The sequence below is a fragment of the Centroberyx gerrardi genome, chromosome 10, assembly GCF_048128805.1.
Source record: "Centroberyx gerrardi isolate f3 chromosome 10, fCenGer3.hap1.cur.20231027, whole genome shotgun sequence".
NCBI classification, from domain to species: Eukaryota; Metazoa; Chordata; class Actinopteri; order Beryciformes; family Berycidae; genus Centroberyx; species Centroberyx gerrardi.
Genome location: NC_136006.1, coordinates 14,555,444 through 14,578,669, shown reverse-complemented (window position 1 = coordinate 14,578,669; position 23,226 = coordinate 14,555,444). Strand labels below are relative to the sequence as shown.

At 42.7% G+C, this 23,226-nt stretch overlaps 1 protein-coding gene across 6 annotated transcripts in view; it reads left to right on the top strand.

Annotated features, from left to right (window-relative positions):
• LOC139923027 (bromodomain adjacent to zinc finger domain protein 2B) overlaps positions 1-23,070 on the top strand; it is a 59,283-nt gene extending 36,213 nt beyond the window's left edge. Inside the window, exons 6-38 of one of the 6 annotated variants that reach the window (XM_071913709.2) lie at positions 33-226; positions 386-589; positions 994-1,716; positions 2,568-3,213; positions 3,507-3,803; positions 4,724-4,784; positions 6,181-6,289; positions 6,413-6,514; positions 7,127-7,337; positions 8,186-8,278; positions 8,361-8,422; positions 8,799-8,864; positions 9,806-9,871; positions 10,363-10,407; positions 10,705-10,731; positions 11,836-11,901; positions 12,146-12,286; positions 13,105-13,359; positions 14,299-14,522; positions 15,086-15,160; positions 15,477-15,711; positions 15,822-15,884; positions 15,982-16,126; positions 16,283-16,989; positions 17,227-17,509; positions 17,699-17,854; positions 18,139-18,299; positions 18,484-18,689; positions 19,275-19,410; positions 19,675-19,821; positions 20,071-20,387; positions 21,000-21,143; positions 21,293-23,070. In XM_071913709.2, coding sequence (XP_071769810.2) covers positions 33-226; positions 386-589; positions 994-1,716; positions 2,568-3,213; positions 3,507-3,803; positions 4,724-4,784; positions 6,181-6,289; positions 6,413-6,514; positions 7,127-7,337; positions 8,186-8,278; positions 8,361-8,422; positions 8,799-8,864; positions 9,806-9,871; positions 10,363-10,407; positions 10,705-10,731; positions 11,836-11,901; positions 12,146-12,286; positions 13,105-13,359; positions 14,299-14,522; positions 15,086-15,160; positions 15,477-15,711; positions 15,822-15,884; positions 15,982-16,126; positions 16,283-16,989; positions 17,227-17,509; positions 17,699-17,854; positions 18,139-18,299; positions 18,484-18,689; positions 19,275-19,410; positions 19,675-19,821; positions 20,071-20,387; positions 21,000-21,143; positions 21,293-21,440 — 6,515 coding nt within the window. In that variant the 3' untranslated portion in view covers positions 21,441-23,070. Of the gene's footprint in view, positions 1-32; positions 227-385; positions 590-993; positions 1,717-2,567; positions 3,214-3,506; positions 3,804-4,723; positions 4,785-6,180; positions 6,290-6,412; positions 6,515-7,126; positions 7,338-8,185; positions 8,279-8,360; positions 8,423-8,798; positions 8,865-9,805; positions 9,872-10,362; positions 10,408-10,704; positions 10,732-11,835; positions 11,902-12,145; positions 12,287-13,104; positions 13,360-14,298; positions 14,523-15,085; positions 15,161-15,476; positions 15,712-15,821; positions 15,885-15,981; positions 16,127-16,282; positions 16,990-17,226; positions 17,510-17,698; positions 17,855-18,138; positions 18,300-18,483; positions 18,795-19,274; positions 19,411-19,674; positions 19,822-20,070; positions 20,388-20,999; positions 21,144-21,292 lie in introns of all 6 variants that reach the window. The other 5 variants (XM_071913706.2, XM_071913708.2, XM_078286154.1 and 2 more) reach the window with 5 other exon arrangements.
• Positions 23,071-23,226: the final 156 nt, after the last annotated feature.

The following is a 23,226-nucleotide window of genomic DNA, read 5'->3' as shown; positions in this document are numbered from 1 at the left end:
CTATCTAACAATGTACAGTACCGTTTCTGTAGGAGTAAATGGAACAGTGAATGGTGGCAGCATTTCCTCTCCCTCTGCTGGGAACTCTGCTGCGAACCCCACTCCATTTCCAGCAAAGGGAACCATGGAGAAGACCAAAGCCACCAACAGCAGTAGTAGGACTCAAAAGAGAAGCCAGGACCTGGGCCAAGTGCAACAGAAGCCCATTCAGAAAACTAAAGAAAAGGTCAATATTTGCCCAAGCACTTAAGTGTTTGTTCTAAACTCATTATCACTGCAATACAGAATGGTGCATGAAAGCCGACTTCACTGTTCTGTTGTATGTTCCTGGCACCCTGTCACCTGTTTTACTTGATTGACAAATGTGAACTTGATTGTTGTGTAGAAGCCCAACAAGAAGTCACTGGAGACCTCCAGCATGAGTGGCAGCCAGTCAGGATCCTCGTCGGATAGCTCCAGTGATGGTGAGAGTAGCAGTGATCTAGATGACTTGGAGGAGGAGGATGACGATGAAAATGATGACGATCAGAGCAATGACAGTGAGGACTCTGATTCAGAGAAGGAGAGTCAGGTGAAAAGGAAACTAAAGGTATGTGTCTCTCTCTCTTTCTTGAACTGTCCGTGTGAAGCGTTTAAACTCAATAATATTCATTAGAAATTCATATCACTTAAAAAAAAAATCAATACAAACCACCTGTCTTGTGGACTTAAATAAATATATCCTTATTTGATATGATTATTATTATTATCAAAGATGTGTATTGGAAAGGTTATATCACTTTTTAAAAGATTTATGAAAAGCAAAAGTGTTGCTGGCTAAAACTGCTCTCTGTTAGTGCATGTTGGTCTGATTTTAATGTCAAGAGCAGCCATAGTGGTGGGTGGCAAACTGGATGTGTGTGCCTGCTGACGGAGCTGCCACTGTGAGGCTGTCTCAGTAAGAGCTGACATGACACACTGTCCTCTCCCCGTTTTCCTCATCCTCCTACTCAGGGGCTGACACACAGCACTTCTGAGAGCAAAAAGAAGAGACCTTGCACTGCTGATATAAATACAACTCAGGACAGTAAGAGTGTTCTGGCTCAGCATCATCATGACGACGTTCCTCTGTCTTCCTCCTACCTCCACCAGTCCTCTTCTCATCCTGCTGGCCTGCCCCAGTCCGCAGCCCTGCTGTTCCAGAGCCCCAGGACTAGAGAGGAGGAAGGCAAGCAGCACACCAGTGTCATCCAGGCCACAGGTCTGGCAGCCAGCAACAATCCTGTGGCAATGATTGCACAGTCCCACAGGGAGGCCTCTCCTCTCCCCCCCAGGTCCTCGCCCAAACCGTTCTCCCTGACTTCCTCACCGAAACACTTCTCTTTCTCCTCCTCACCTAAACACTTCCCCCCCTCCTCTTCACCAAAGCACATCTCTCATTCTTCCTCACCGAAGCATAACTCTGTCTCCTCCTCGCCCAAGCCTCGTGCCCTCTGTTCCTCCCCGAAACCCCTCTCCCTGTGTTCCTCACCTAAACCCTTGTGTCTGTCCTTGCATAAGCCTCCCTCCCTTTCGTCCTCACCCAAACCACCAACACTGTCACCCTCACAAAAGCCCTCACATAAACCCAAATCGTTAACACCCTCTCCCAAGCACACACGGCTTGTTGATGGCGTGAAGGAGAGCAGCAGAAACTTCCTGGATGAAACCTCGTTAAACAGTTTTAAATTGAAACAGGTGAGTTATCTTGGTTACTTATTTTTGTTGCATTGTGGCTGTTTTTTTTTGTGTTTTTTTTTTATTCAACCTCACATTCCATTCATGGAATAAAACATAATTGAGGTTAATTACTCTTATAAAGCAGAGAAGTTTATTTTTCATGCTCTTTAGCATGAGCTCTTTCATAGAATTTTGGTCATGGATATTTTAATATCCGCTGTTCATTCTTGGCCATCATTGTTTCTGGCATGAAGATTTTAAAAGGTCAGTGGGTTCCCTCTCGACAGAAAATTAAACATCTAAGCACTGTTATCAGGACTTTGATTACACTGCATGCGAGCCTGGCCTCTACATGACTGGAAGTGACAATGCATTTAGCTTTATTGGGAATACTTCACTAAAGCTGACAAGCAATTAGCTCTCTAATGCTTCGGGATGTTTGTTGTTATCAAGAGAGAGAAATCTGCCTCTTTTAAAAGATTCAATTATTGTCACTATTCTGAGCAGTAGGGATAGTGTGGCAATCTATAACAAGAGGTTTTTAATTCATATGATGGTGCTATATTAAATACAAGCTTTTGATTGTCACAGTATGACAAAAGCGACAAACACAAGTCGACAGCTAAACTCACACAACGGCACTAAGCTGTGGGATTTGAAATACTTTGCACGGCAGCCTTTTTTTCTTTATCACTGTTGACAGGCGAGAGCCTGCTCTTCATTGTCCTTCTCTCTAAACACAATACCAGTGCATTGCATATTACACCTCCATTTCCTTCATTCACAGCCCATAGTTATGAAAATGAGTGACAGTTTGTGTAATTACTTCCCTTTTCTTTCTTTCTCATTCTTTTTACATTTTCCTGTAGCCTCTCCTCCCCCAGGACTCCTTCAAGCAGGCTTTCCCTCTGCCACTGAAGAGCCAGGACTTGTACAAAAGTCTAAAAAATTCAGCCTCCTCCTCTTCGTCGCTGACACCACCTAAACTGTCTCCAGAGATGCTGAGCAGCCATATCCTGCCTCACGCACACAGCAACCACACCAATCTGTTCCTGAACCACCATCCTAATGGAGTCATCCACAGCACTGTTCAGGATGCCCCCTTGGCCCTCATCACTAAGCCCCGCAGCCAGAGCCGAGCCCCCAGCAGCAAGCCCCTTCTGGCAGCCACCAGCCCTCCCTTCTCCATGCCTGTCAACTTGAGCACTGGCACCAAGGAGCCCTCAGTCAGCCCCGCAGCCCCGTCGAAAGCTTCTACCTCATCAGGCCTGGCCCACAGATCTAGGAAGAACAAGACTCCCAAGCCTGTCCACATGGGAAAGAGCCTCACTAAAACCAACCTGTCCTGTCGACTAGTAGACCTGGTCAAAGGCACAGAGTCTGATATCCCTAGCAGCAAGGATTCAGACGACTCTTTAGGGGATGATGACGATGATGACGATGATGATGATGATGATGATGATGAAGACGATGAAGATGATGTTGACGATGAAGATTCTGTTGGTAGCCTATCAGGTTGGTTTAAATAGATCATTCTTTAATTTGATAAAGAAAATTGCAGCAGCGCTGATACCGTATGTTATTGCAGATAGAAGCTGAGGTTTCTTCAAGAGATTATCAGTCTTATGTGTGTTTTGGGTGTGAGAGGAATGTTAATTGGGATGTGTTGATTTATCAGCTCTCTCTCTCTCTCTCTCTCTCTCTCTCTCTCTCTCTCTCTCTCTCTCTCTCTCTCTCTCTCTCTCTCTCTCTCTCTCTCTCTCTCTCTCTCTCCCTCTCTCCCTCTGTCACGCTGCTATCCCCTGCAGAGTCGGAGAGTAATCTGGAGAGCGACTCTGATGGCTCTGAGGATGATATGAAGGAGCGCGGTGAGACGGAGACAGATACTGATGCAGAGAGGACTCCACTAAAACTTGGCAAAGCTTCCCTCGCTCCCCACAAGTCCTCCTCCAGCCTCTCAGCCAGCTGCTCCCTGCTCAACCTACAGGTCATCAAGCCCCCTAGGCTGCCCAGTAGCGCAGCCACCCCCGCTGCAGTGGCCAGCTCAGGGGCTTTGACCAACCACAGCACCCCATCCCCATCCTTCACGCTTGCCACACCACCAGGTAACAAAGCAGTAATGCTTCTCTGTTTTCTAAAACACCAAAGAAATCCACAACCTAAAATCTAGAGTTACAAAGCAACAATAGAATAAGATACTTAAAGGTTGTAACATGATTAATGTGGGGTTCAGGCTTCAGGAAAGTCTTATTCACTCAGATATCAAAGCAGGATTATGCCCAAAGTCAGCATGGCATTTCTTGTTCCCCCACTCTGTTTTGTTGGCAGTCCAGGCTTTTATGTCCTCCTCCCTTTGTGCTTAGTCAGACTATCCAGCCTATCCATGGAAAAAGGACACATATTTTTCCAGCATTAAAACATTGGTGTACATTTCTCAGTAATTCCTGTTCAAAATGAGCTTTCTGGTAGAAAATGGTTGCATCATTGTTTTGATGATCTCCAGCGGGCCTTTGCTTTATTAACCCAGGCAGATGCTTAATAAATCTGATACTGGCTGAGTCATGGAGCATATTACATTACTAATGGAACTGGATTTGCTCTTGCCTTAACGGGAAAGGTTTCAGTTTTTGTTCCATTCAGTTCTGCTGTGGAATAATAGAACAATCATGTCACAGCTGTATTCCCTTGAATTGTTATTGATAATCTTAAAGAAACATTTGCTAATTGTTTGTTTAGGAAGTGATTAATGTTTGATGAATTTTCATGTTTTTGAAATCAGTAATATAACTGTATTTGTAACTTTGCATTTTTATATATAAAACAACTGCCTACACCAGATTGATATTGTATAAGAGGGCCTTCTTTCTTGGGAAATGTTACCTCTCTAATAATATAGACCCCTTGATGAATAAGATCTTCCTTATTGTGGGCAATGGGCACCTCTGCAAACATGGGAGGTTTTGTGCATTTGCTCAGGTCACACTGGAGCTGCCAAAAACAATAAGTCATGTCTCCTGTTCCCTAGGATCAGGGAAGAGGAGGAGAGTAACGGATGAGCGAGTGCTGCGATTGCCTCTTGAGTTTGGGTGAGATATACACACTTCATTCTAAAAGACACGTGATGACAAAGATTTGATAATGTCTGACATTGTGTTCAGATTGCTGGTGACCACCTTGCTGCCCTACTGCCTGCATGTTATTGCTGGTGTTGCAGCAATTGGCTACTACAATACCAGCTCACTGACAGTTGACAGACAACCTTTCCTAAAAGGTCAGCTGTGGCCAAACTTTCCTTGGGGAACAACCTAGGACACACTGTTGACCCTTGGCAAACCATTGTCAAATCAGCATATTTGTCACATGCTATAAACAATGAATTTACTTTTAGCAACCAACAGGGCAAAGTGAATGAGTAGCACTCTCCCCTCTCTCAACAACTACCATCAATGTGCTCTTGAGCAAGGAACTTAACCCCCAACTGCTAGAGTGTAGGTGGGGCAGCTCCCAATGTGAATGTGTAACTAAGTGAATGTGAAGCAGGGAATTGCTGGAAAAGAGCAAGCATGCTCAGATAATTTTTCCTGGTCAAATAAACCAGGAAAAAAAAAGAAAAAAAAAAAGCATAGTATGAGTCTTTCCAAGGATCCACATGACAGTGAGCCGCAACCAGGGCACTTAAGATCCTGTTTCCAGTGTAGTGATGTCTCCTCAACAACAGAGTAGGAGTAGACCACAGTAAACATCCTTGCTTTACTCTTAGGGGGCCTACAAAACCCAGGCTTGACCAGCAGGCCACAGTGGGCAGGAAATGAGGCACTGCAGTTCAAACATGAGGGGTTAATAGCATCCAGCTTCAACACAGACATGCAACATTAGCAGCTCCCTCCCCACAAATGCTGCAGCCTCGGATCAGAGCGTCTTTCATCTTCTGGGGATGTTTTTCATCAGAAGGTTCACAGGGGAAAGAGAGGCGACAAGCCTGTATATCAGCCCCTGCTCTGCCCAGGATAAGACCCTACAGGCCTTTTCTGTAAACCATGGCTGCTCTCCAGCGGAGCTCATGGGAACTGTGTGGTTGCTCCTCTTGGCCCATGGCCATTTAGGAGAGTGTGATTACTGAAAGAGTCAGAGGGCACCCAGGCCAGAGACTACACAGCACACAGCTATAAAGAGGTCATTTAGATAGTTCACCTCCTTGTTTGCTGGGAGTTATGAATGAGAGGGGGATATTTCTGGCTGAATATTGACACTAGAACAATATTGTTAGACTGTGTAAAAGTAAGAAATCGTTCACACATCTCACCGACATACACTATTTATACCCCATTGGAATCTGTGCACCTTTTTTGAAACATTCTACTGATAAAAATAAATGAATAATGATACAGAATACAACTGTAAAAGAGCGTGGCTATAGTAGTTTCCTAGATGAGGTATGTAGTACCATCTTTGTACCAGCTTTGTAACGTCTCTGTCCTTCAGGTGGCAGAGAGAGACCCGGATCAGGACTGTGGGTGGTCGTCTACAAGGAGAGGTAGCTTACTATGCCCCATGTGGGAAGAAGCTACGCCAGTATCCTGATGTAATGAAGGTAGATCCACAGTGTGTTGTATTATTTTTCGGAAAGTAGATTCAAAGTTTTGAATGATTGTACATACTGCATCATCATAGCATTATGTGTTTTTCATAGCAAAATTGTTTGTTTTCTCCACAGTACTTACTGAGAAATGGAATAACTGAAATCTCGCGGGATAACTTCAGCTTCAGTACAAAAATTAAAGTTGGTGACTTCTATGAAGCCAGAGAAGGACAAGAGGTAAATGCTTCTAGGGTTGTCCATAATTCATGTTAAAGGATTTCTGCATTCAATAGCATGCTCAAAATCATAGACTATGCAGAAATATGTCTTCTAATTGGGAGAAAGAGGGAAGAGTGCAACATATGTTTCAGTTTCAATCCATCATCAGGGTCTAGTAATTTATTCCACTTTACAGCTACAATCTGCGATTGATGAAATTGTGCCCTGATTGACATTGCATTGCCCCACTGCTGTGCATGTTTTGAAAACATTGTGTTGGTGAGGGTGGTGGGGCTAAGAGCAACAGCCACGCATCCAATGTAGTAGAGACCATTTTGTTACATTTTTTTTCCAAGTTCTTGAGCTGAAATTAAATGCAACAAATGAAACACTGGAAATAAGCTGCCAGTGTAAGTAAAAAAACAAAAAACATATTTACATTCTGGGGCATTTATTGTTGTATTTTCCCTGCACAGCTGTGAGAGGTTCAAATCGCAGATTGTAGTTACGCCTATAAATGTGATAATCAACAAATTCAAGCAATCAATCAATCCAGAAGCAGTCCAGTCATATACTATGCTGGACATTTTCAGGTTTTAACCCTTATTCCTTCTCTTTCAATGTACCAAGGGTTTACAGTGGTTCTTGCTGACTGAGGAGGAGATTGTTCCCAGCATCATAGCGATGGATGGGAGGCGCAGCCGTCGCTCCAAGTCTGAGCACCAGCAGACAGGTGATGGCGCTGGGGCCAGGCAGAGGAAGGGACATCCTCCTACTGTCGGTGAAACCAGCTTCCAAGATGTCAATGATGCCAAGCTTTTACGTAAACTGGAAGCTCAAGGTCAGTTCACATTTTAGAAAATATGTCTGAGGCACCTGTTAAAGGGGAAACCCACCCTAAAACACTTTAACTCTGTTAAAAAAAAATACTTCTATTAGTGATGTACCATGCATTTCTGGGTCAACTTTGTTGTTTAGTGGTGTATTTTTCTTATTCCCATGGATAACTAGCTAATTGCAGATGATGTGATGTCATGTTGAGATATTTCCGGCACTGATACAGTGAAGTTTAATAGCTGAGCAATTTTTAACTATATAAAACATCAATGGTAAACGTCAGATTTTAGTGTCAGCCCCTGATTCAAAGAGGAAGGGCTTCTTTCTAGACTCACCATTTTGCGCTGACGATCAACAATCATACAGGGAGAAATCCATCATAGAAGAGGCAGAGATACCAATTTCTCCACTGACAGCAGCCTCGATAGTCCATAATACAATGCAGCCACAAGACATGTTGTGCTTGTGTTGTGTTTTGAGTGAACTGGAAAAACCCACCCTCTTGCTCTTGCTATTGGTATCGTGATCACTGTAGCTATTGCTCTCTCCACCTACACGTAAAACCAATAGCTGGATTCAAAAAGTTCAGGACCGTTCTCTGGGGGTTGTCGACAGGCATTTTGGGAAATGTAGGAAATCACTAACTGAAGTAGAAGTAGACAAGGCAAGTTGAACGAAAGTGGGTACACCAAAAATGTAAGATGCAAGGCTTCATCACATAATAATGCATTGAATGCTTTGAGTATCATAGATTTATGATGAATAACGTAAGAGTATCCGAGGATGGATTTTTCCTTAGGTCTTTAACTGAGTAGGTCAGTGATTTCTATAACACTTTTCATCTTGTTGCAGAAATAGCTCGACAGGCAGCTCAGATCAAAATGATGAGAAAACTTGAGAAGCAGGCCATGGCGCAAGCAGCCAAGGAAGCAAGGAGGCAACAAGGTAAACAGCTGGTATCTAGTCAGGCGTGCTGTTACTCCAGATCATATACTGTGCACAAGCCTAATTTGTTTGTGTCTTCCAGCAATAATGGCTGCTGAGGAGAGGCGGAAAAAGAAGGAGCAGATGAAGATTCTTAAACAGCAAGTAAGGGTTTCTCTTTGTGTGCATTGTTTCATGTTCTGTCAAGAGCTCCTCACCTGTCTGCGTCAGGTGATATATATATTTTTTTTTAATATGATGGTGTCAACAAACCAATGATATTCAGGGTTTGTGCACTCCAAGGTGAAAAGGCTTTGAGCACAATTCAATTGCTTTGAAATTCTAAAAGGAAGTTGCTATCCTTCAAGATGCTGCACCTTCCTCATCTGCATAGAACCACTGTACTTCTTTACCCCCCCCCCCCACACACACACACACACACACACACACACACACACACACACACGCCACCACTCTCCGCTCTATAACATGCATGACTTAAAAGTTAATTCATTTGATCTTGCCCTCATCCTTTTACCAGGAGAAGATCAAGCGCATTCAGCAAATTCGTATGGAGAAAGAACTCCGTGCACAGCAAATTCTCGAGGTTGGTCCTGAAAGTTATTGCAGAAACATTCTAAAACACTTCCTTTCTGCTGTTGATAGGATTTTTCAAAAAACCCAACCAAAGGCTATTCCTAAATTATGTGGTTCCACTTTTAGTTACGTCTGGTGACTACATGTGACTAATGCTTAATTGGTTTTTTGCAAAAGTGCCATTGAATATGAAAATCTCCTCAGACCATGGTGGAGTTTAACACAGAATATTATCATTAAGTCAGAGGTGGCCCAGAGTTTACCATGGGTAGGTGAAATAGCTATTTTCTATTCCCTCACTAATAGAAGCTCTGAAGTATTTTAGCTTTTATAAATCAAATTTCAGTTGACACGCTTGGCAAGAGGCTCTTAACAGGATTTCACTGGGGCTATAATTACTGATAGAAATTTTGCTTAATTTATTCTGACTGCCTGCTGGTATTTCATAAGAACTACAGCCATTTTGTCTTTTTAGTGTTAATGGGAGGAAATAATTATCTCATTGCTCAAGATTGCAATACGTTATGTTTGACATTACCAGTATGCCACTGGCTCTATTTAGCTTTCTGTGGAATATTTGCCATTATACAGCATCAACTATCTTTCGAACAACAGCAGTCTAGCAGACAAATGCCAAACTTATCTATAACAGAAAGTACAGTTATGATTAATCATTTTTGATACAAACACCACTTTATTAAATTTATGGGTGTAAAATCCAGATCCTTTTCACTTGTGGATTTTCATTAAGAAAATGATCTCAAGTGATTTAAATTAATCAAACAAACATTGTTGCCACAATTGGATATTTATTCATTCCAAGCTTTTGCATGAAAGGCTAGTAGATATGTCTGTAAAGCTTGCCTAGGTTTTAAATGATGAGGTGTATGTTATGTAAAATCTGTCAAGTACTTCTGTTGCATGACCTGAAGACCTGTTTTGCATGCACAGGCGAAAAGGAAAAAGAAGGAAGAAGCAGCCAATGCCAAAATATTGGAGGCTGAGAAACGAAACAAGGTTAGTTAGATGTGCTTCAAGAACTAACTGTGATTGTTGTGGCCTCTGTTGCCTCCAGTCATGCTGTACCTAACATAAGAAAGCCCACTCCTCATTCTCAGTCAACTACCATGAATGTCCCATGTGCCCCTGACTCTGAACCTCCTCTTTGCTCCTCATTGCCTCATTTAGGTGAATGTAATGTAATGCTGCAGGGTACCGATTCTCAGTACTAAAGAGAATTTCCCTGGCACCCAGAGCAGACCTTTTCCATGTTAATCAGTGTCATAAAAGAGGGTGCATCTTCCTCCTACATTCTACGTGTATCTATAAAATGATGAGGGCATTTCCATTTTCACATTAGCTCAAAACCTGCCCACACTATACGCCTGTCAATCACAATAGTTGGATTTTGGCAGTCTGTTGTTGAATAAAAAGAGGTTTGTGTCAGCTTTTTTAGATGAAATGTGAAGATGTTTTGGTTTCTAATTGAATTAATCTTTTTCCTAAAGGAGAAGGAGATGCGAAGACAGCAAGCTGTTGTATTTAAGCACCAAGTAGGTATTCCTGTCCTTGACCACACGACGCTAAAGCTATTCCCACCCTCTGTTTAACTTTAATTTCTTGGAGATGGGTTCTAACAATCGTAACTTGTTGTAGCCTAATCGAATAACTACTTCATTATTCCCCGTCAAATGACCTGTCAAATTATCCTCTGGGTTTCTTGGGGGGGTATTTTGTTTCTGAAGGCTTACTATATGTATTAGGCGTGGTTTAGGTTGGCAGGTTCTTGCAAACATGGTTTTTATGTGTGATTTTCTATTTCATAATACTTTGCCAACTCTTTCTACCAGGAGTTGGAGAGGCATAGACTAGATATGGTATGGGTATGTTTGTTTCTGTACATCTAACACCGTATTGTGAACTCGTTGTGATAAATGGTTGCCATCATAGCAATGCATAAAGTGTAGCGTTGGCTGCAGTCATACTACATTCTTCTGCATGGCTTTTCCAGAACAGTGCATTGCATATGTCTGCGCTATTTGTCTCTCAGAGAAAACACATCCATTATCTGCCCAAGACGATCAAAAATGCCTTGACTCCACAGAAATCATTACAGGATGCATTGTACTCTCATAGCCCAAAAGAACACCAACCATCCATTGCATTGTTTTTGTTTTGGATTGATTGAATTTAGGTGCTCAAAATCCATTTGCTGTACAGTATGTGAGCCAATTTTATGTATCCATTTTACAGTCGGAAAAAAAAAAAAACAATATACAATTTGTATTCTTGTCAATAATTTACATCACTATGTTAAGGGACACCTAATTCATATTTTTGTTATTTGTTCCTTTTCCTCATTTGAGTTTTAAAGCTTTATCATGATAGTACAATGCTGTCATTTCTCCCATTGAGTTTATGAAAAGAGAGGCAATCATAGCATTGTTGAACTCCATAGTTTAGTTTCCACATGAAATAAAGTAGGCTTATTATAAATACAATCATTTAAAATTCATCTCCAGTAAGTTGTGATAATTTCACAAGCGGCTGTTCATCAGTTGATTACAAATCAGCTTTTTGCTTATCTCTGTAACACCTTACAATATCTATTGCTAGTAGTTCTAAAATTCTCGGCCTGTACCAGCTTTCAGTGTGCTTATTGCCAACTTGCTCAGATTAATTAAAGGCTTATTCTAACTTTGAGCTTATGCTTTGTGTATATGGCACTGCCCTCATACGTTATGCTTTGTCATTTTGCTTTTCAGTTGTCATTGTTTTGCATTTGGTTTAATTATATTGTATTGTCTTTACACTTTAACCACAGTACAATGTTGACCATTTTGGTTGTGTAGTAAGTGTGATAAATTGTGATCTATGTTTCTGTCTGTACTGTGCATGTCATAGTGAGCAGTTCCTACTGTGTGTTACATCTGTGACTCTCTTTTCAAACAGTCTGTAACTGTGTTTCTGTGCTCTGCCAGGAGAGGGAGAGACGCAGGCAGCACATGATGCTGATGAAGGCTATGGAGGCCCGTAAGAAGGCAGAGGTGCGTAATTCCTGACTCGCACACGTCTCCTTGGAACTGGTCATTGCTTCCTCCTATCCTCCATTAACCCTTTTTTAAACTATATGAAGTGTGAATAAAACTCAGAATTGCCCCCCTAAGCAGCTATTCTCAGTTTAAGCAAAGTGGAGCAATTTACTTGACCAAAAAGACGTAATCCTTAACACAATAGTCTGCAGCGGTGCAGATAGCCCACACTGTTAACATGTCTTTAACTTGGCTGTAGGAGAAAGAACGGCTGAAGCAAGAGAAGAAGGACGAGAAACGGTTAAATAAGGAGAGGAAATTGGAGCTTAGAAGGCTGGAACTGGAAATTGCCAAGGAGCTGAAGAAGCCAAATGAAGACATGTGCTTAGCAGATCATAAGGTATTCACATGCTGTGGGGATTTTGGGAGATGAAAATGAGAGTACATGTATGTCATCATGGACAGCTGAAGTCTCCATCTGTATAGTAGATGTGTGCAGAAAGCATGGTTTTTCCACTATCATCACTTGGAACTCAAACGACAATTCACATGTGCTTGAAGTATAGGGATTTTTGTCTTATTGTGACATTTTGCAATATAATCAGTAAAAGGACTGTGTATGAAGATTACAATTGCTTTTGACAAATCTATGATTTCATTGTTTCAGCATCAGCTCTACCAGAACATATGCTTAATATCACTGGAAGCATCTTGAATTGATTAAAAGGAAAGCAGGTATAGGTCAAAAGACTGCCATCAAGTGGCTACTGATGTCATAGCACAACCAAAGCATTACTGACCAGATACTTTCTCAGAGTGTCTTATCAGAGAGAGTTCTGGGCCTGTACTTATAACATTTCTAAGAAGAGGAAGCCTAATCTACAGCCACTATCATAGGTCACATGATTGGATCAATTTTAATGTGATTTAAGAGATGGACTGGTCTGAAACAACCAGCACCTCTATTGTAAGAAACTATATATTGAATCCCTTGAGAAACCTGATCTGTTTATTTATAACCTGTGAGACATTCTTTCCCATATCTCCCTGTAAGCCTCACACCCAAAAGTATTATAAAATGTAATAAGGGCTCTATTACAATCTGTCTTTGCCATCTATTTCTTTGTTGGAATTCAGGCAAAAGGTGTAATGATGGATGATAAATCTAACATTGTAGTTAGGCCTATATTTAACTTGTTAAATCCGGTTTCTTTCCAGCCCCTTCCAGAGTTGTCCCATATCCCTGGCCTGGTCTTACCAGGAAGCACCTTCTCCGACTGCCTGATGTTACTGCAGTTCCTGCGCAGCTTTGGCAAGGTGCTGGGATTCGACGTAAGTGCCAACGTTCCCAACCTAAACGAACTGCAAGAAGGGTTGCTCAACATCGGGGACAGTATGGGCCAGGTGCAGGACCTGCTGGTGCGCATGCTCTCCGCAGCTGTGTGTGATCCTGGTCTACCTCCAGGACACAAGGTCAGAGTCATTGCAGTGATATGGACATTTTAAGCAATTCACACACACAAAAAATGCATGCACACACCTGCTTCCATATGCCTAAAATATTCTTTCATTCAGATGTAGCTATTGTACAAATATCACTTTTCACTGCATGCTTGCTTAAGGAAGTGTTTGGAGAAGTCAGGTTTTGCTCTCTTTTTAGCTGCCAGAAGTTACAAAGGTGTGGAAACTAGCTGCTTGAGAGACACAAGGATTTTGTGTTACAATATAGCCTACTAATTTTGTTGTGCTGTAAAATATTAAAGAAAGAATTGACAGCAATACTAATGGAGGATACAGTAGATGCAGGAGAAATGCTTGAAGGAGGATGTCAACAATGGCCGCCATTATAACGTCATGAGCACAGCTGCATTTTTTTACTGTACAAGTAGGGTACCAGTGAATTGTAAAGTACACGCAGTGTGCTGTCTGACCCCAGCTCTCCAATCAGAACACACAAGTAGGTTGTTATCAATACTCTGGCTCTGTGCAGCTAAATGAAGAGGCTTATCTGTTTTGGAGGGTATCAGTGTTTAGAGCTCTTAATACACGTCTACAGTTTAAACCAGAAATTTTAATTCATCCCCAAAGCCATTTCTCCATGCTATTCTGTAGGGCTTAGTCACGCCTTTATATGACTTTCCATTATTCTCTTCAAGGAACCCAGCTGACAGCCTCTTATTATGGAGCCGTGTACTAGACAACATTTAGAAGAGATTCTTCCCTGAAAAGACAGCGTTCCACCCCACTCCTGCTGTTACTGTCACTCATGTTTTATGTTGTGATGCCTGTCACCTCTGCTCTGTGGTTATAGCATACATGCAAAAAGGAAGTTTGGTTAAAAATCGGTTACTAAAAAATACAATGCATTTGTATTTGTATGATAACTCTTTCTTGAAATATTGTATTTCTCAGACTAAGACTGCCTTGGGGGACCACCTGACTAATGTGGGGATCAACCGAGACAATGTGTCTGAGATCCTGCAGATCTACATGGAGGCTCACTGTGAGCAGACAGAGCTGGCTGAGCTGGCCCTCAGCCTTAAGACAAAGGCCTTCCAGGCCCACAGCCCCTCCCAGAAGGCCTCCATGCTAGCCTTCCTGGTCAACGAGCTCTGCTGCAGTAAGGCTGTGGTCAGGTAAGGGGCATGTGCTTGGTTCTGCCTCTTTCTAATACTCATGTCATGTTTGATTTTGCCCTCTTGGCAAAACAAGCAAGCTAAGCTAGACTTTGTTCCTAGTGCCACTCAAATAAATCCTGAGCAATAAGAGGCTTTGGTCAATTTCATTAGCCTTGTGTTAGATAAATCATTGCTGACCTGTGAATATTATTCAGTGCACTGTATAAACAAGTGTTCCTTATCTGCCTGATTCAAGCAAGTTCATCTTTGTGGTTTAGAGTGGACAGCACTGTCTTGTTTTATTCATTGGGGCTTAAATTTTTAATGCACTAACACAAGTACCAAAAGGAATAGGACAAGTTCTGTTCTGATGGACAATTTCACTGTGTTGCATCAAACTACATGTCATCAATTTTTCATGAGTACCACTAACGCTTTGAAACACATCTGCTGCACCTTGCAGTGTGGTGCAAATGTCCCATGCTCTTCTTATTATACATAAAGGTCACAGAAACATCTGTTTTGTTATTCCTGCATTTTTCAACAATTTTAACTATATTTAATTAACCGTTCCTTTGCAGCGAGATCGACAAAAACATAGATCATATGACCAACCTAAGGAAGGACAAATGGGTTGTCGAGGGCAAACTTCGCAAGTGAGTATATGCATCATCTAAAGAAGCGCTTATAGGTGCTGTGGATACACATAAACAAACCTGTGATAGTGAATGAGATGCTGATGTGCAGTGTAAAATCAACACGATCAGACATTTCAAAGCAAATTTTGGCTTATCCTTCATTAAATTAAAGAACCATAAATAGGTGTTTCTGTAGATTCGTTTTTTTTTTTAAGTTTGTAATGGAATTAGAAATTTAATACAGAATCTGATCCAGAATTGAACATCCTTAAAAGTATACTGTACTGTAAGAGATGACTCCCATTTCTCCTTCTGTCCATTGTTGTCTTCCAAGACAAAGGAGTATCCATGCCAAGAAGACAGGGAAGAGAGACAGCAGTATGGGTGGAGAGGACAGCCAAACCCTTGGCACCCCTACTGCTGGACGCAAACGCAAGAGGAAAGAAGGGGACAGTGAGGAGGAGGAGGACGAAGATGAGGACAGCGAGGACCAGGGGGATGATGAAGATGAAGAGGAGGAGGAAGGAGCGGGAAAGAAAGGGAAAAAAGTAGAGATCTGCGAGGAGGAGGTTAGTGAGAGTGAGATGTCTTTACTGAAGCCACTGACTACATCAGTGTTTGTTTATAGTAAATGTCAGCCTGACCACTGGCCTCACACTAATGAGATCTTTTCATCCAGGATGACAGCGACCACGCAGCCAGCGTGGAGGAGCTGGAGAAACAGATAGAGAAATCATACAAGGTAATTAAACCTAATAAGACAGAATTCTTTTCAGGGTCAACTCATCAATGAATGTGACGCACCATAGCTGGAGTTCATGTACTTTCTGTCTCTCCAGCAACAAAGTCAGATTAGACGGAAGCTGTTTGAGTCATCCCACTCACTGCGCTCCATGGTGTTCGGCCAGGACCGCTACAAGAGGCGCTACTGGGTGCTGCCGCAGTGCGGTGGCATCTTTGTTGAAGGCATGGGGAGTGGCGAAGGTGTGAGCCCAAACTTACTTTTCGCAGCACAACTGAAAGTTCAGTTTTCATTTCACTCTTCTCCCTTGTTCAGCATGCGCAGGGTGAAAATGAGCTGAGTTAGGATGTGTTTTTGTGTACTGTGGCTGAGCTGATGTTAATTGTTGTGTCTCTCAGGTTCCGAGGAGCTGGAGAAGGACAGGAAAAGACAGAGGACTACTCAGGTGATGGAGGTGAAAGAGGAGCAGCTGGAGGAAGAGGAGAAGCCAGTGGTCTCCAGCCCAGCGCAGAGCACGGACCGAGATACAGCCACACCAGAGAGCCAGCAGGGCAAAGACACCCTCAACCTCTTCCTCCAGAAACCTGGCTCCTTTTCCAAGCTCAGCAAACTCCTTGAAGTAGCCAAGATGTCCCCAGATTCAGACAACAATTCTCACAACAGTCCTAACAGTTGTCCTACCAAAGTCCCCACCACCGCATCGTATCCCTCCTACCCCAGCTCTCAGACAAGACTATCCTGCAGCCCCTCGCCTGCCTCCTCTCAGCTGGGACCAGCGGCTAAAACAGATGCTTCAGTGCCGTCTCTGCTCAGTGCCCCCTACCTCAGCAGCAGCCCCTGGATGACCTGCAGCCCACAGTCGACCCTCCATAACGACCAGCTCTCCAAGGTGCTGACGGAAAAGAGCGGCCAGTGGTTTAGCCTGCTGCCTCGCTCTCCTTGTGACGAGTCCTCTGTCACCTCTGGTTCCACCCCTCCAGCCTCCTCCTCCTCTCCACAGTCCATCAGGCCCAAGTCCCCCTCCTCCCTCTCCCCTAATCTCCTATCCACAGCCAGCTCCAGCAATCCCGCTGGGATCAATAACCTGCAATTGTCCATACTTCAGGTTGGTGGATAACGCTATCTCCATCTCAGTCGCCATCACACAGGATTATGCTGTGCTATTTAAAAACACTGACATGCATTGCAAACATTAGACCTAATTACATTACCATTTTTTGCCATATGGTAAACACATGACAAATGGAAGAGTTTTCACTTTGTCGCAGCTATTGCATTATGTGTCGGTGGAAAGAAATTCTGTCTGGACATAGTTCACAGTGTTGTGTATCCTTCCTCTCAGCAAGTGAAGTCTGGTGTTCATCAAATGGGGCTGCCATTCTGTGGCTGGGCCAGCCCCAACCTGCCCTTCCCTGGCACTTCTCTATCCCCCATGCTGGCTCTGGCCTACCAGCATGCTGAGGGTAATGCGAACGGGAACAGCAACCCCTTCCTGATGAATAGCAACTTGATCAGCAAGAGTGAGACCCCAGAGCCCCCTGGTGACAAGCCCCCCGGTGCCCTATTCCCTGCTGTGGAGGTGGCCAAGAACCAGGACCACCCTAGTCCTCAGCCCATCCCCGACGGTAAGCATGGCAACCTGCCAGCACACACAAGGGAAATATGCTGGACTAAAGATATTCAGTGCCCAGATAGCACTGGAGTACATGTTGCGAAGGCTGTAATTATACAACTTCCCTATGTTGCTACAATGGAATACCATTGAATAATAGAGCATGATAAATATTTTTAAATGTGTGTGTGTGTGTGTGCAGAGATGCTGCATGGCTGGTGGAGAGTGTCAGACATGGCGGAACTGCATATTCTGGTCAAGGCCCTCCACAGCCGAGGCGTCAGAGAGAAGGCCCTGCAGAAACAGATCCAAAAGCATATGGAGTATATGGCCCAGTCCTGTGCCAAGAGCAAAGATGGTGGGTCCACTTTTCCTCTGCTCTCTTTAAGTCTTTTTAAGATTTAGATCTTTAAGATTCAGCTAAGGTTGTCTAGACATGCAGCGATGGACAAGTAAACACAAGTGTGCCTCTGTTTTTGACCTTTTGTGATGGCCTGATTGTGACATGTAAAATAAATGGTACATTACATAAAATGTTAAAATTTACATGCTTGAAGGAATGCTTTTGATATTTGAGATTAATGAGAATTGAGATGTTTTGAGCAAAATGTTCTTGACATTGATGTTTGCATGCATGTGTAGTGGCAGTGATTGATGTGGCAGAGCTGGAGGAGCAGCAGGTGAGTGAGGAGACGTTAGAGAGCTGGTGTGTTGAGGAGCAGGCCATGGAGGTGGACATCAGCCTGCTGCAGCAGGTGGAGGATCTGGAGAGGAAAGTCACCTCTGCCAGCCTGCAGGTCAAGGTACAGGCACACAAGTCTCCTGCTCTTTCATGTAGTTCTAGCTCATACAGATGAATGTCTGATTTTTCCATATTCATTTCATGAATTTACCATACATTGTCATCAGACTGTATGGATATGAATTACTGTCATCAAATAGTGTGCTTTGATGGCCACATTTCACTGATGTCTCTCTCTGTCCCAGGGCTGGATGCACCCTGAGCCCCAGTCGGAGAGGGAGGACCTGGTGTATTATGAGCACAAGCCCTTCTCTTCCCTGGCTCCGGAGAGGAAGGGAGAGAGGGAGGCCAGCCAGGAGGAACTGCCTGGCAGCGTGGTGCGGCGCCTCAACAATCCCCTAGATATAGCTGTCACCAGGCTGGCAGAGTTGGAGAGGAACATCGAGCGAAGGTACCTGAAGAGCCCCTTAAGTACCACCATTCAGATCAGACTGGATAATGTGGGTACAGTCACTGTACCTGCTCCCGCACCATCCAGTAGTGGTGATGGTGAAGGGTAGGTTCATCCCAGACTCATTCTAAAGATAGCGCACCTTGCTTCTTCTGCTTCACTGGGGGCCTCTTCAACGGACCCTCTTCTTGTTGTCCTGCCCCTCTCACTGTGTGCTCATGGTGCCTTTCTGATCGTCCACTGAGGTGTTTGTGTCTGTATTACAAGTGGTCTGTAACTCTGCATGGTGCATCACACTGGTAAAAGAGATGGCTATCCTCTATGTGACCTCTTCTTCTAAATGCAGCAACTTATTCACACGCTCCAGAATGAACTCCACATTGCGAGGCATGGGATGTCAGCAGCTCCGTGGAAGCTATATATCTTTAACCCTAGCGGCTCAAAACTAAACACTCTTGCACTTTTTTTTGCTTTCTGTGCACTCCTGTTGGATGTTGGTCGATGTTGGTTGTTATCATTCTATGTGACAATGTGACCCACTGTAAAATTATGCTGACTGTGTTCCTGTTTTCTGTGTCCTCAAAGCGGTGAGGAGGAGTTAGCTCCGGGGATGAGGTTGTGGCGGAAAGCGCTCGGTGAAGTTCGCAGCGCAGCTCAGCTGTCGCTCTGCATTCAGCAACTGCAAAAATCCATTGCCTGGGAACGATCCATCATGAAAGTGGTTAGTGTCCCCCGAATTCTCTTTCCACAGCATGATCTAGGAATTGTTTACATCTTAAACAGTTTTGTCATGCACAAATTTAAAGACCAATTTGTGACACACTGTGAAAAAGCCCCACTGGAGTATAGTAAGAACTTCAAAGCATGCTTTCAGAATTCGTGACAGCTCACACCACTTCTTAGGAACTACTGTATGAACACTAGACTGTGGCGGTGTATTGTCAGAGAGCACAAAATTTTAAACTATATTTTGGTGTGTTTCCAGTACTGCCAGCTATGTCGAAAGGGGGATAATGAGGAACTGCTGTTACTTTGTGATGGCTGTGACAAAGGCTGCCACACTTACTGCCATAAACCCAAGATCACTACAATACCTGAGGGTGACTGGTTTTGTCCTGCCTGTATAGCAAAGGTACACCTTTGTTGTTTGGTTGGCATGGCCTCACTGATGAATTGCGGAGCTGAGACCCTTTTATTTGTGTTTGTCATTTAACACTGTCTTCTCTAAACAGCTTACAGTCCACTGTTAGCTACATCTAAGGGGTCTCCCGTATTTAATTGTCAAATTATAACACAGAACGTCCAATTAATTCAATTGAATATGACAAGTTTGGTCCTGTGTGACTGTACAGTACCGCTTTGTGTATCTCCTGTCATTCAGGCGAGCGGTCAATCCCCCCGGAGTAGGAAGCAACAGAGCCGAACAGCTGGAGGAGGGAAGAGAGGCAGTGAAGTAAAACGGAGTAGGAAGCTGTCTGTGGTAGGAGACTTCTGTGAGGACGAGGCTGCCAGTCCCAGTACCAGCAGCAGCAGCAGCAGCAGCAGCTGCATGCCAAAGAAAGGTACCAAGGAGCCCAAAAAGAGGAGAGGAGAGGAGAGCCCACCCAGAAACCAGGCCAAGCACGACAGCCCTGTCTCCTGTGTAAAGAAAGCCAAAACGGCCAAAGACAACAGCACCAGTGACCTGGCGATGTGCCGGTACGCTCGACAGCCCTCTCAGACGACACTCACATAGGATCTACCTCCTACTAACATTTACTTTATCCCTTCTAGTTGTTAGGGTAAAGGGATGGGATGGGTCTAAGAATAACAACAAGAATAACTACATGATGAGTGTAATCATTATCCCAGAGGTTTGCCAGCGTTATTTTTAGATAAGAAGCATAGCAGCATTCTTATGCAGTCATGAATCTACCACACTGCAAACAATATCCATCTTACCATGTCATTTAGTATAGTATTGAGTCTTTAAATTGTAGTTTTCTTATAACAAGTGAAAAAATCTGCCAGTGGGGTGACATAATTTCAATTGTTTTCAAAGGAAATTAAATAATTTTCTTGAATCAAATGGCATTATCTTGATCCTAGTGGAAGGATCTGCCTTCTTTTAGGATACTGTCAGTTGTTTAAAGTACGTCCTTAAAACAGGTGAAACTGCATGAGGAAAGAAGTGATATTATCTCACCCTATTGGTGTTATTTCTTTTGTTTTAAGGAAAACAAGAGTCAATACCAGACTAAATGACTTACTAAGATGGGCATTTCTTGCAGTGCAGAGGGTTAATCTTTGTTTACTGCTTGTTGTCTCCAGAGTGCTGCTGGCTGAGCTGGAGGCCCATCAGGACGCCTGGCCCTTCCTCACTCCGGTCAACCACAAAGCTGTCCCCGGCTACAAGAAGGTCATCAAGAGGCCCATGGACTTCTCTACCATCAGAGAAAAGCTCACCAACAACCAGTATGTCCCTTTTTAGTTTAAGTGCAAGTGATACAAAAAGACATATGTATTTCACATTGAATTGTTTTTATGTTTACTGGTGTAGACAGTTTTCCAGAATAATGTGTGTCATATGTGTCGGAACTGAAAGCAATTTCTAATGATTACAGATACCTAAATTTGGAGACGTTCATCATTGACGTGAACCTGGTTTTCGACAACTGTGAAAAATTTAATGAAGATGATTCTGCAATTGGTCGAGCGGGCCACAGCATGAGGAGATTCTTTGAGAAACGATGGACTGAACTGTTGAAATAAAAATGTTAAATGAGCTTGGACTTCTTTTTACCCCTTGTCTTCACATCAAACTCCATTTCCAGTGTTGAAGGCCCTCTCTTCACCAGTGACACTAAATACATACACAATTGTAATTCTAGATATTCATGCCACTGATGTTCAGTGTGAATGCAGAAATGCACCTACTGTAACTGGTCCATCCAACAGTGGATGAGTGTCTTAAAGTGCAATACCATTACCTGTATTCAAATGCACTGACTCCATAACGTCAATGTCGTAACTTGGAATTGAAGATTTCCACTGTATATAAATCTTTTACTTTTTTATCATCAGTACTATAGTGAATGTATTTATTTTGTCGAGTATTTATGTTGTAATGGTTCAGTCTTTGTTTTCTAAGAAAAAGGAGGGAATGGCAAAACTGCTTTAAAAAAAAATCTAAAGAATGTTTTATCAACCATTAAACAAGCCAATAAAAAAAAAGAATTGTTTACAGCGCTGTGACTCTAGGGTGCCAGTAGACTCACAGTAATACTGTTAATCTGCATCACATTGTGAGTACATGTATGTTTGTTATCACTTGTAATATACAGGGAGGCTTCATTGACACATATGTATATACTGTTCATTTATGTTCATATTTGCAAGTCTTATTTCTAATATGTATAATGTGTACATACAGTACAGTCTTGTTACAGATATCGTTTATGCCTTAGAACGATTGTAGCATTTCATATCTGTCTTAAATTGATACATACACATTGCCTGTACTGTATATCCATTCAAAACACTGTGGTCTCCTCAGTATTGGTAGTGCCTGTCCTCTGAAAAGTGTGTGGAGGATGTCATTTCAATATTTCTTTTTTTTTTTACTGTTTTCAGTGTGTGTACTGTATGTCTATGCTGCACAATATACTGTAGGAAACCCTTATACGAAATGTTAAAGTCTTCAGAGCTTTGTATTGAACAGAAGTGGTGTGATGCACAGTTTGTTTCATCTGCGAGCATTTCCTTCAGCCAGAGCCTTGCCAGAGATCCTAAGGACAGGCACTAAACCTTGCTGTGTGTGTGTGTGTGTCATGGTCCACTGGTGGCATATCAAGCAATTTTGTTAAATCCAAGTCAGAGTACTTGAAGTTATTTATTAATATTGTGAAATGGGTAGCAACTTTTGTAGGAGCATTATTTTTAACTAGTGGGTGTGTGTGGCAAGGATGTAATAAAACATGTTTTTTCAAAATAGCAGCATTTAGCCCTCACTCTCTCCCCCGTTTTAAGGTGATTAATGTTTTCTGGAATGCATCCAGAAATGTATATGTAGTCTGCAATATCCAGCCTGAAATGAAATATAGATGAAAGCACTGATACCCATAATATGAGGCATTTGGTTGGCTTGAGGGCTGCAGTTTGTCCTGGGGCTTCTCAATGTGATGCCATTACCAACAGGGAAGTTTGAAAATGTAATGGTTATGCTCTGCTTTACTATTGTAGGAGGGGGCAGTGTAGACTTTATTTTTTTCCTTTATTGTTTTTTTTTTTTTTTTAAGTTCTGTAAGGTTTGGAGCCTAAACGGGAAGGTTTATCAATAATGCTTAATATGCAAATATAATATGCAAAGGTGATGGCTCATGTTTGAAGGGAAAAAAACGTATGTATGGACACAGTTTAAATTTGAAACAATGGTTGATAATTGATATAGATTAAATAGAAGATAATATAATAAAGATAACAGATAAAAGATAACAGTTCAAAAATAGTATTTGATTTTATTCTGTGGATTTTGGACGCAAGAAGCTTAAAGTAATCA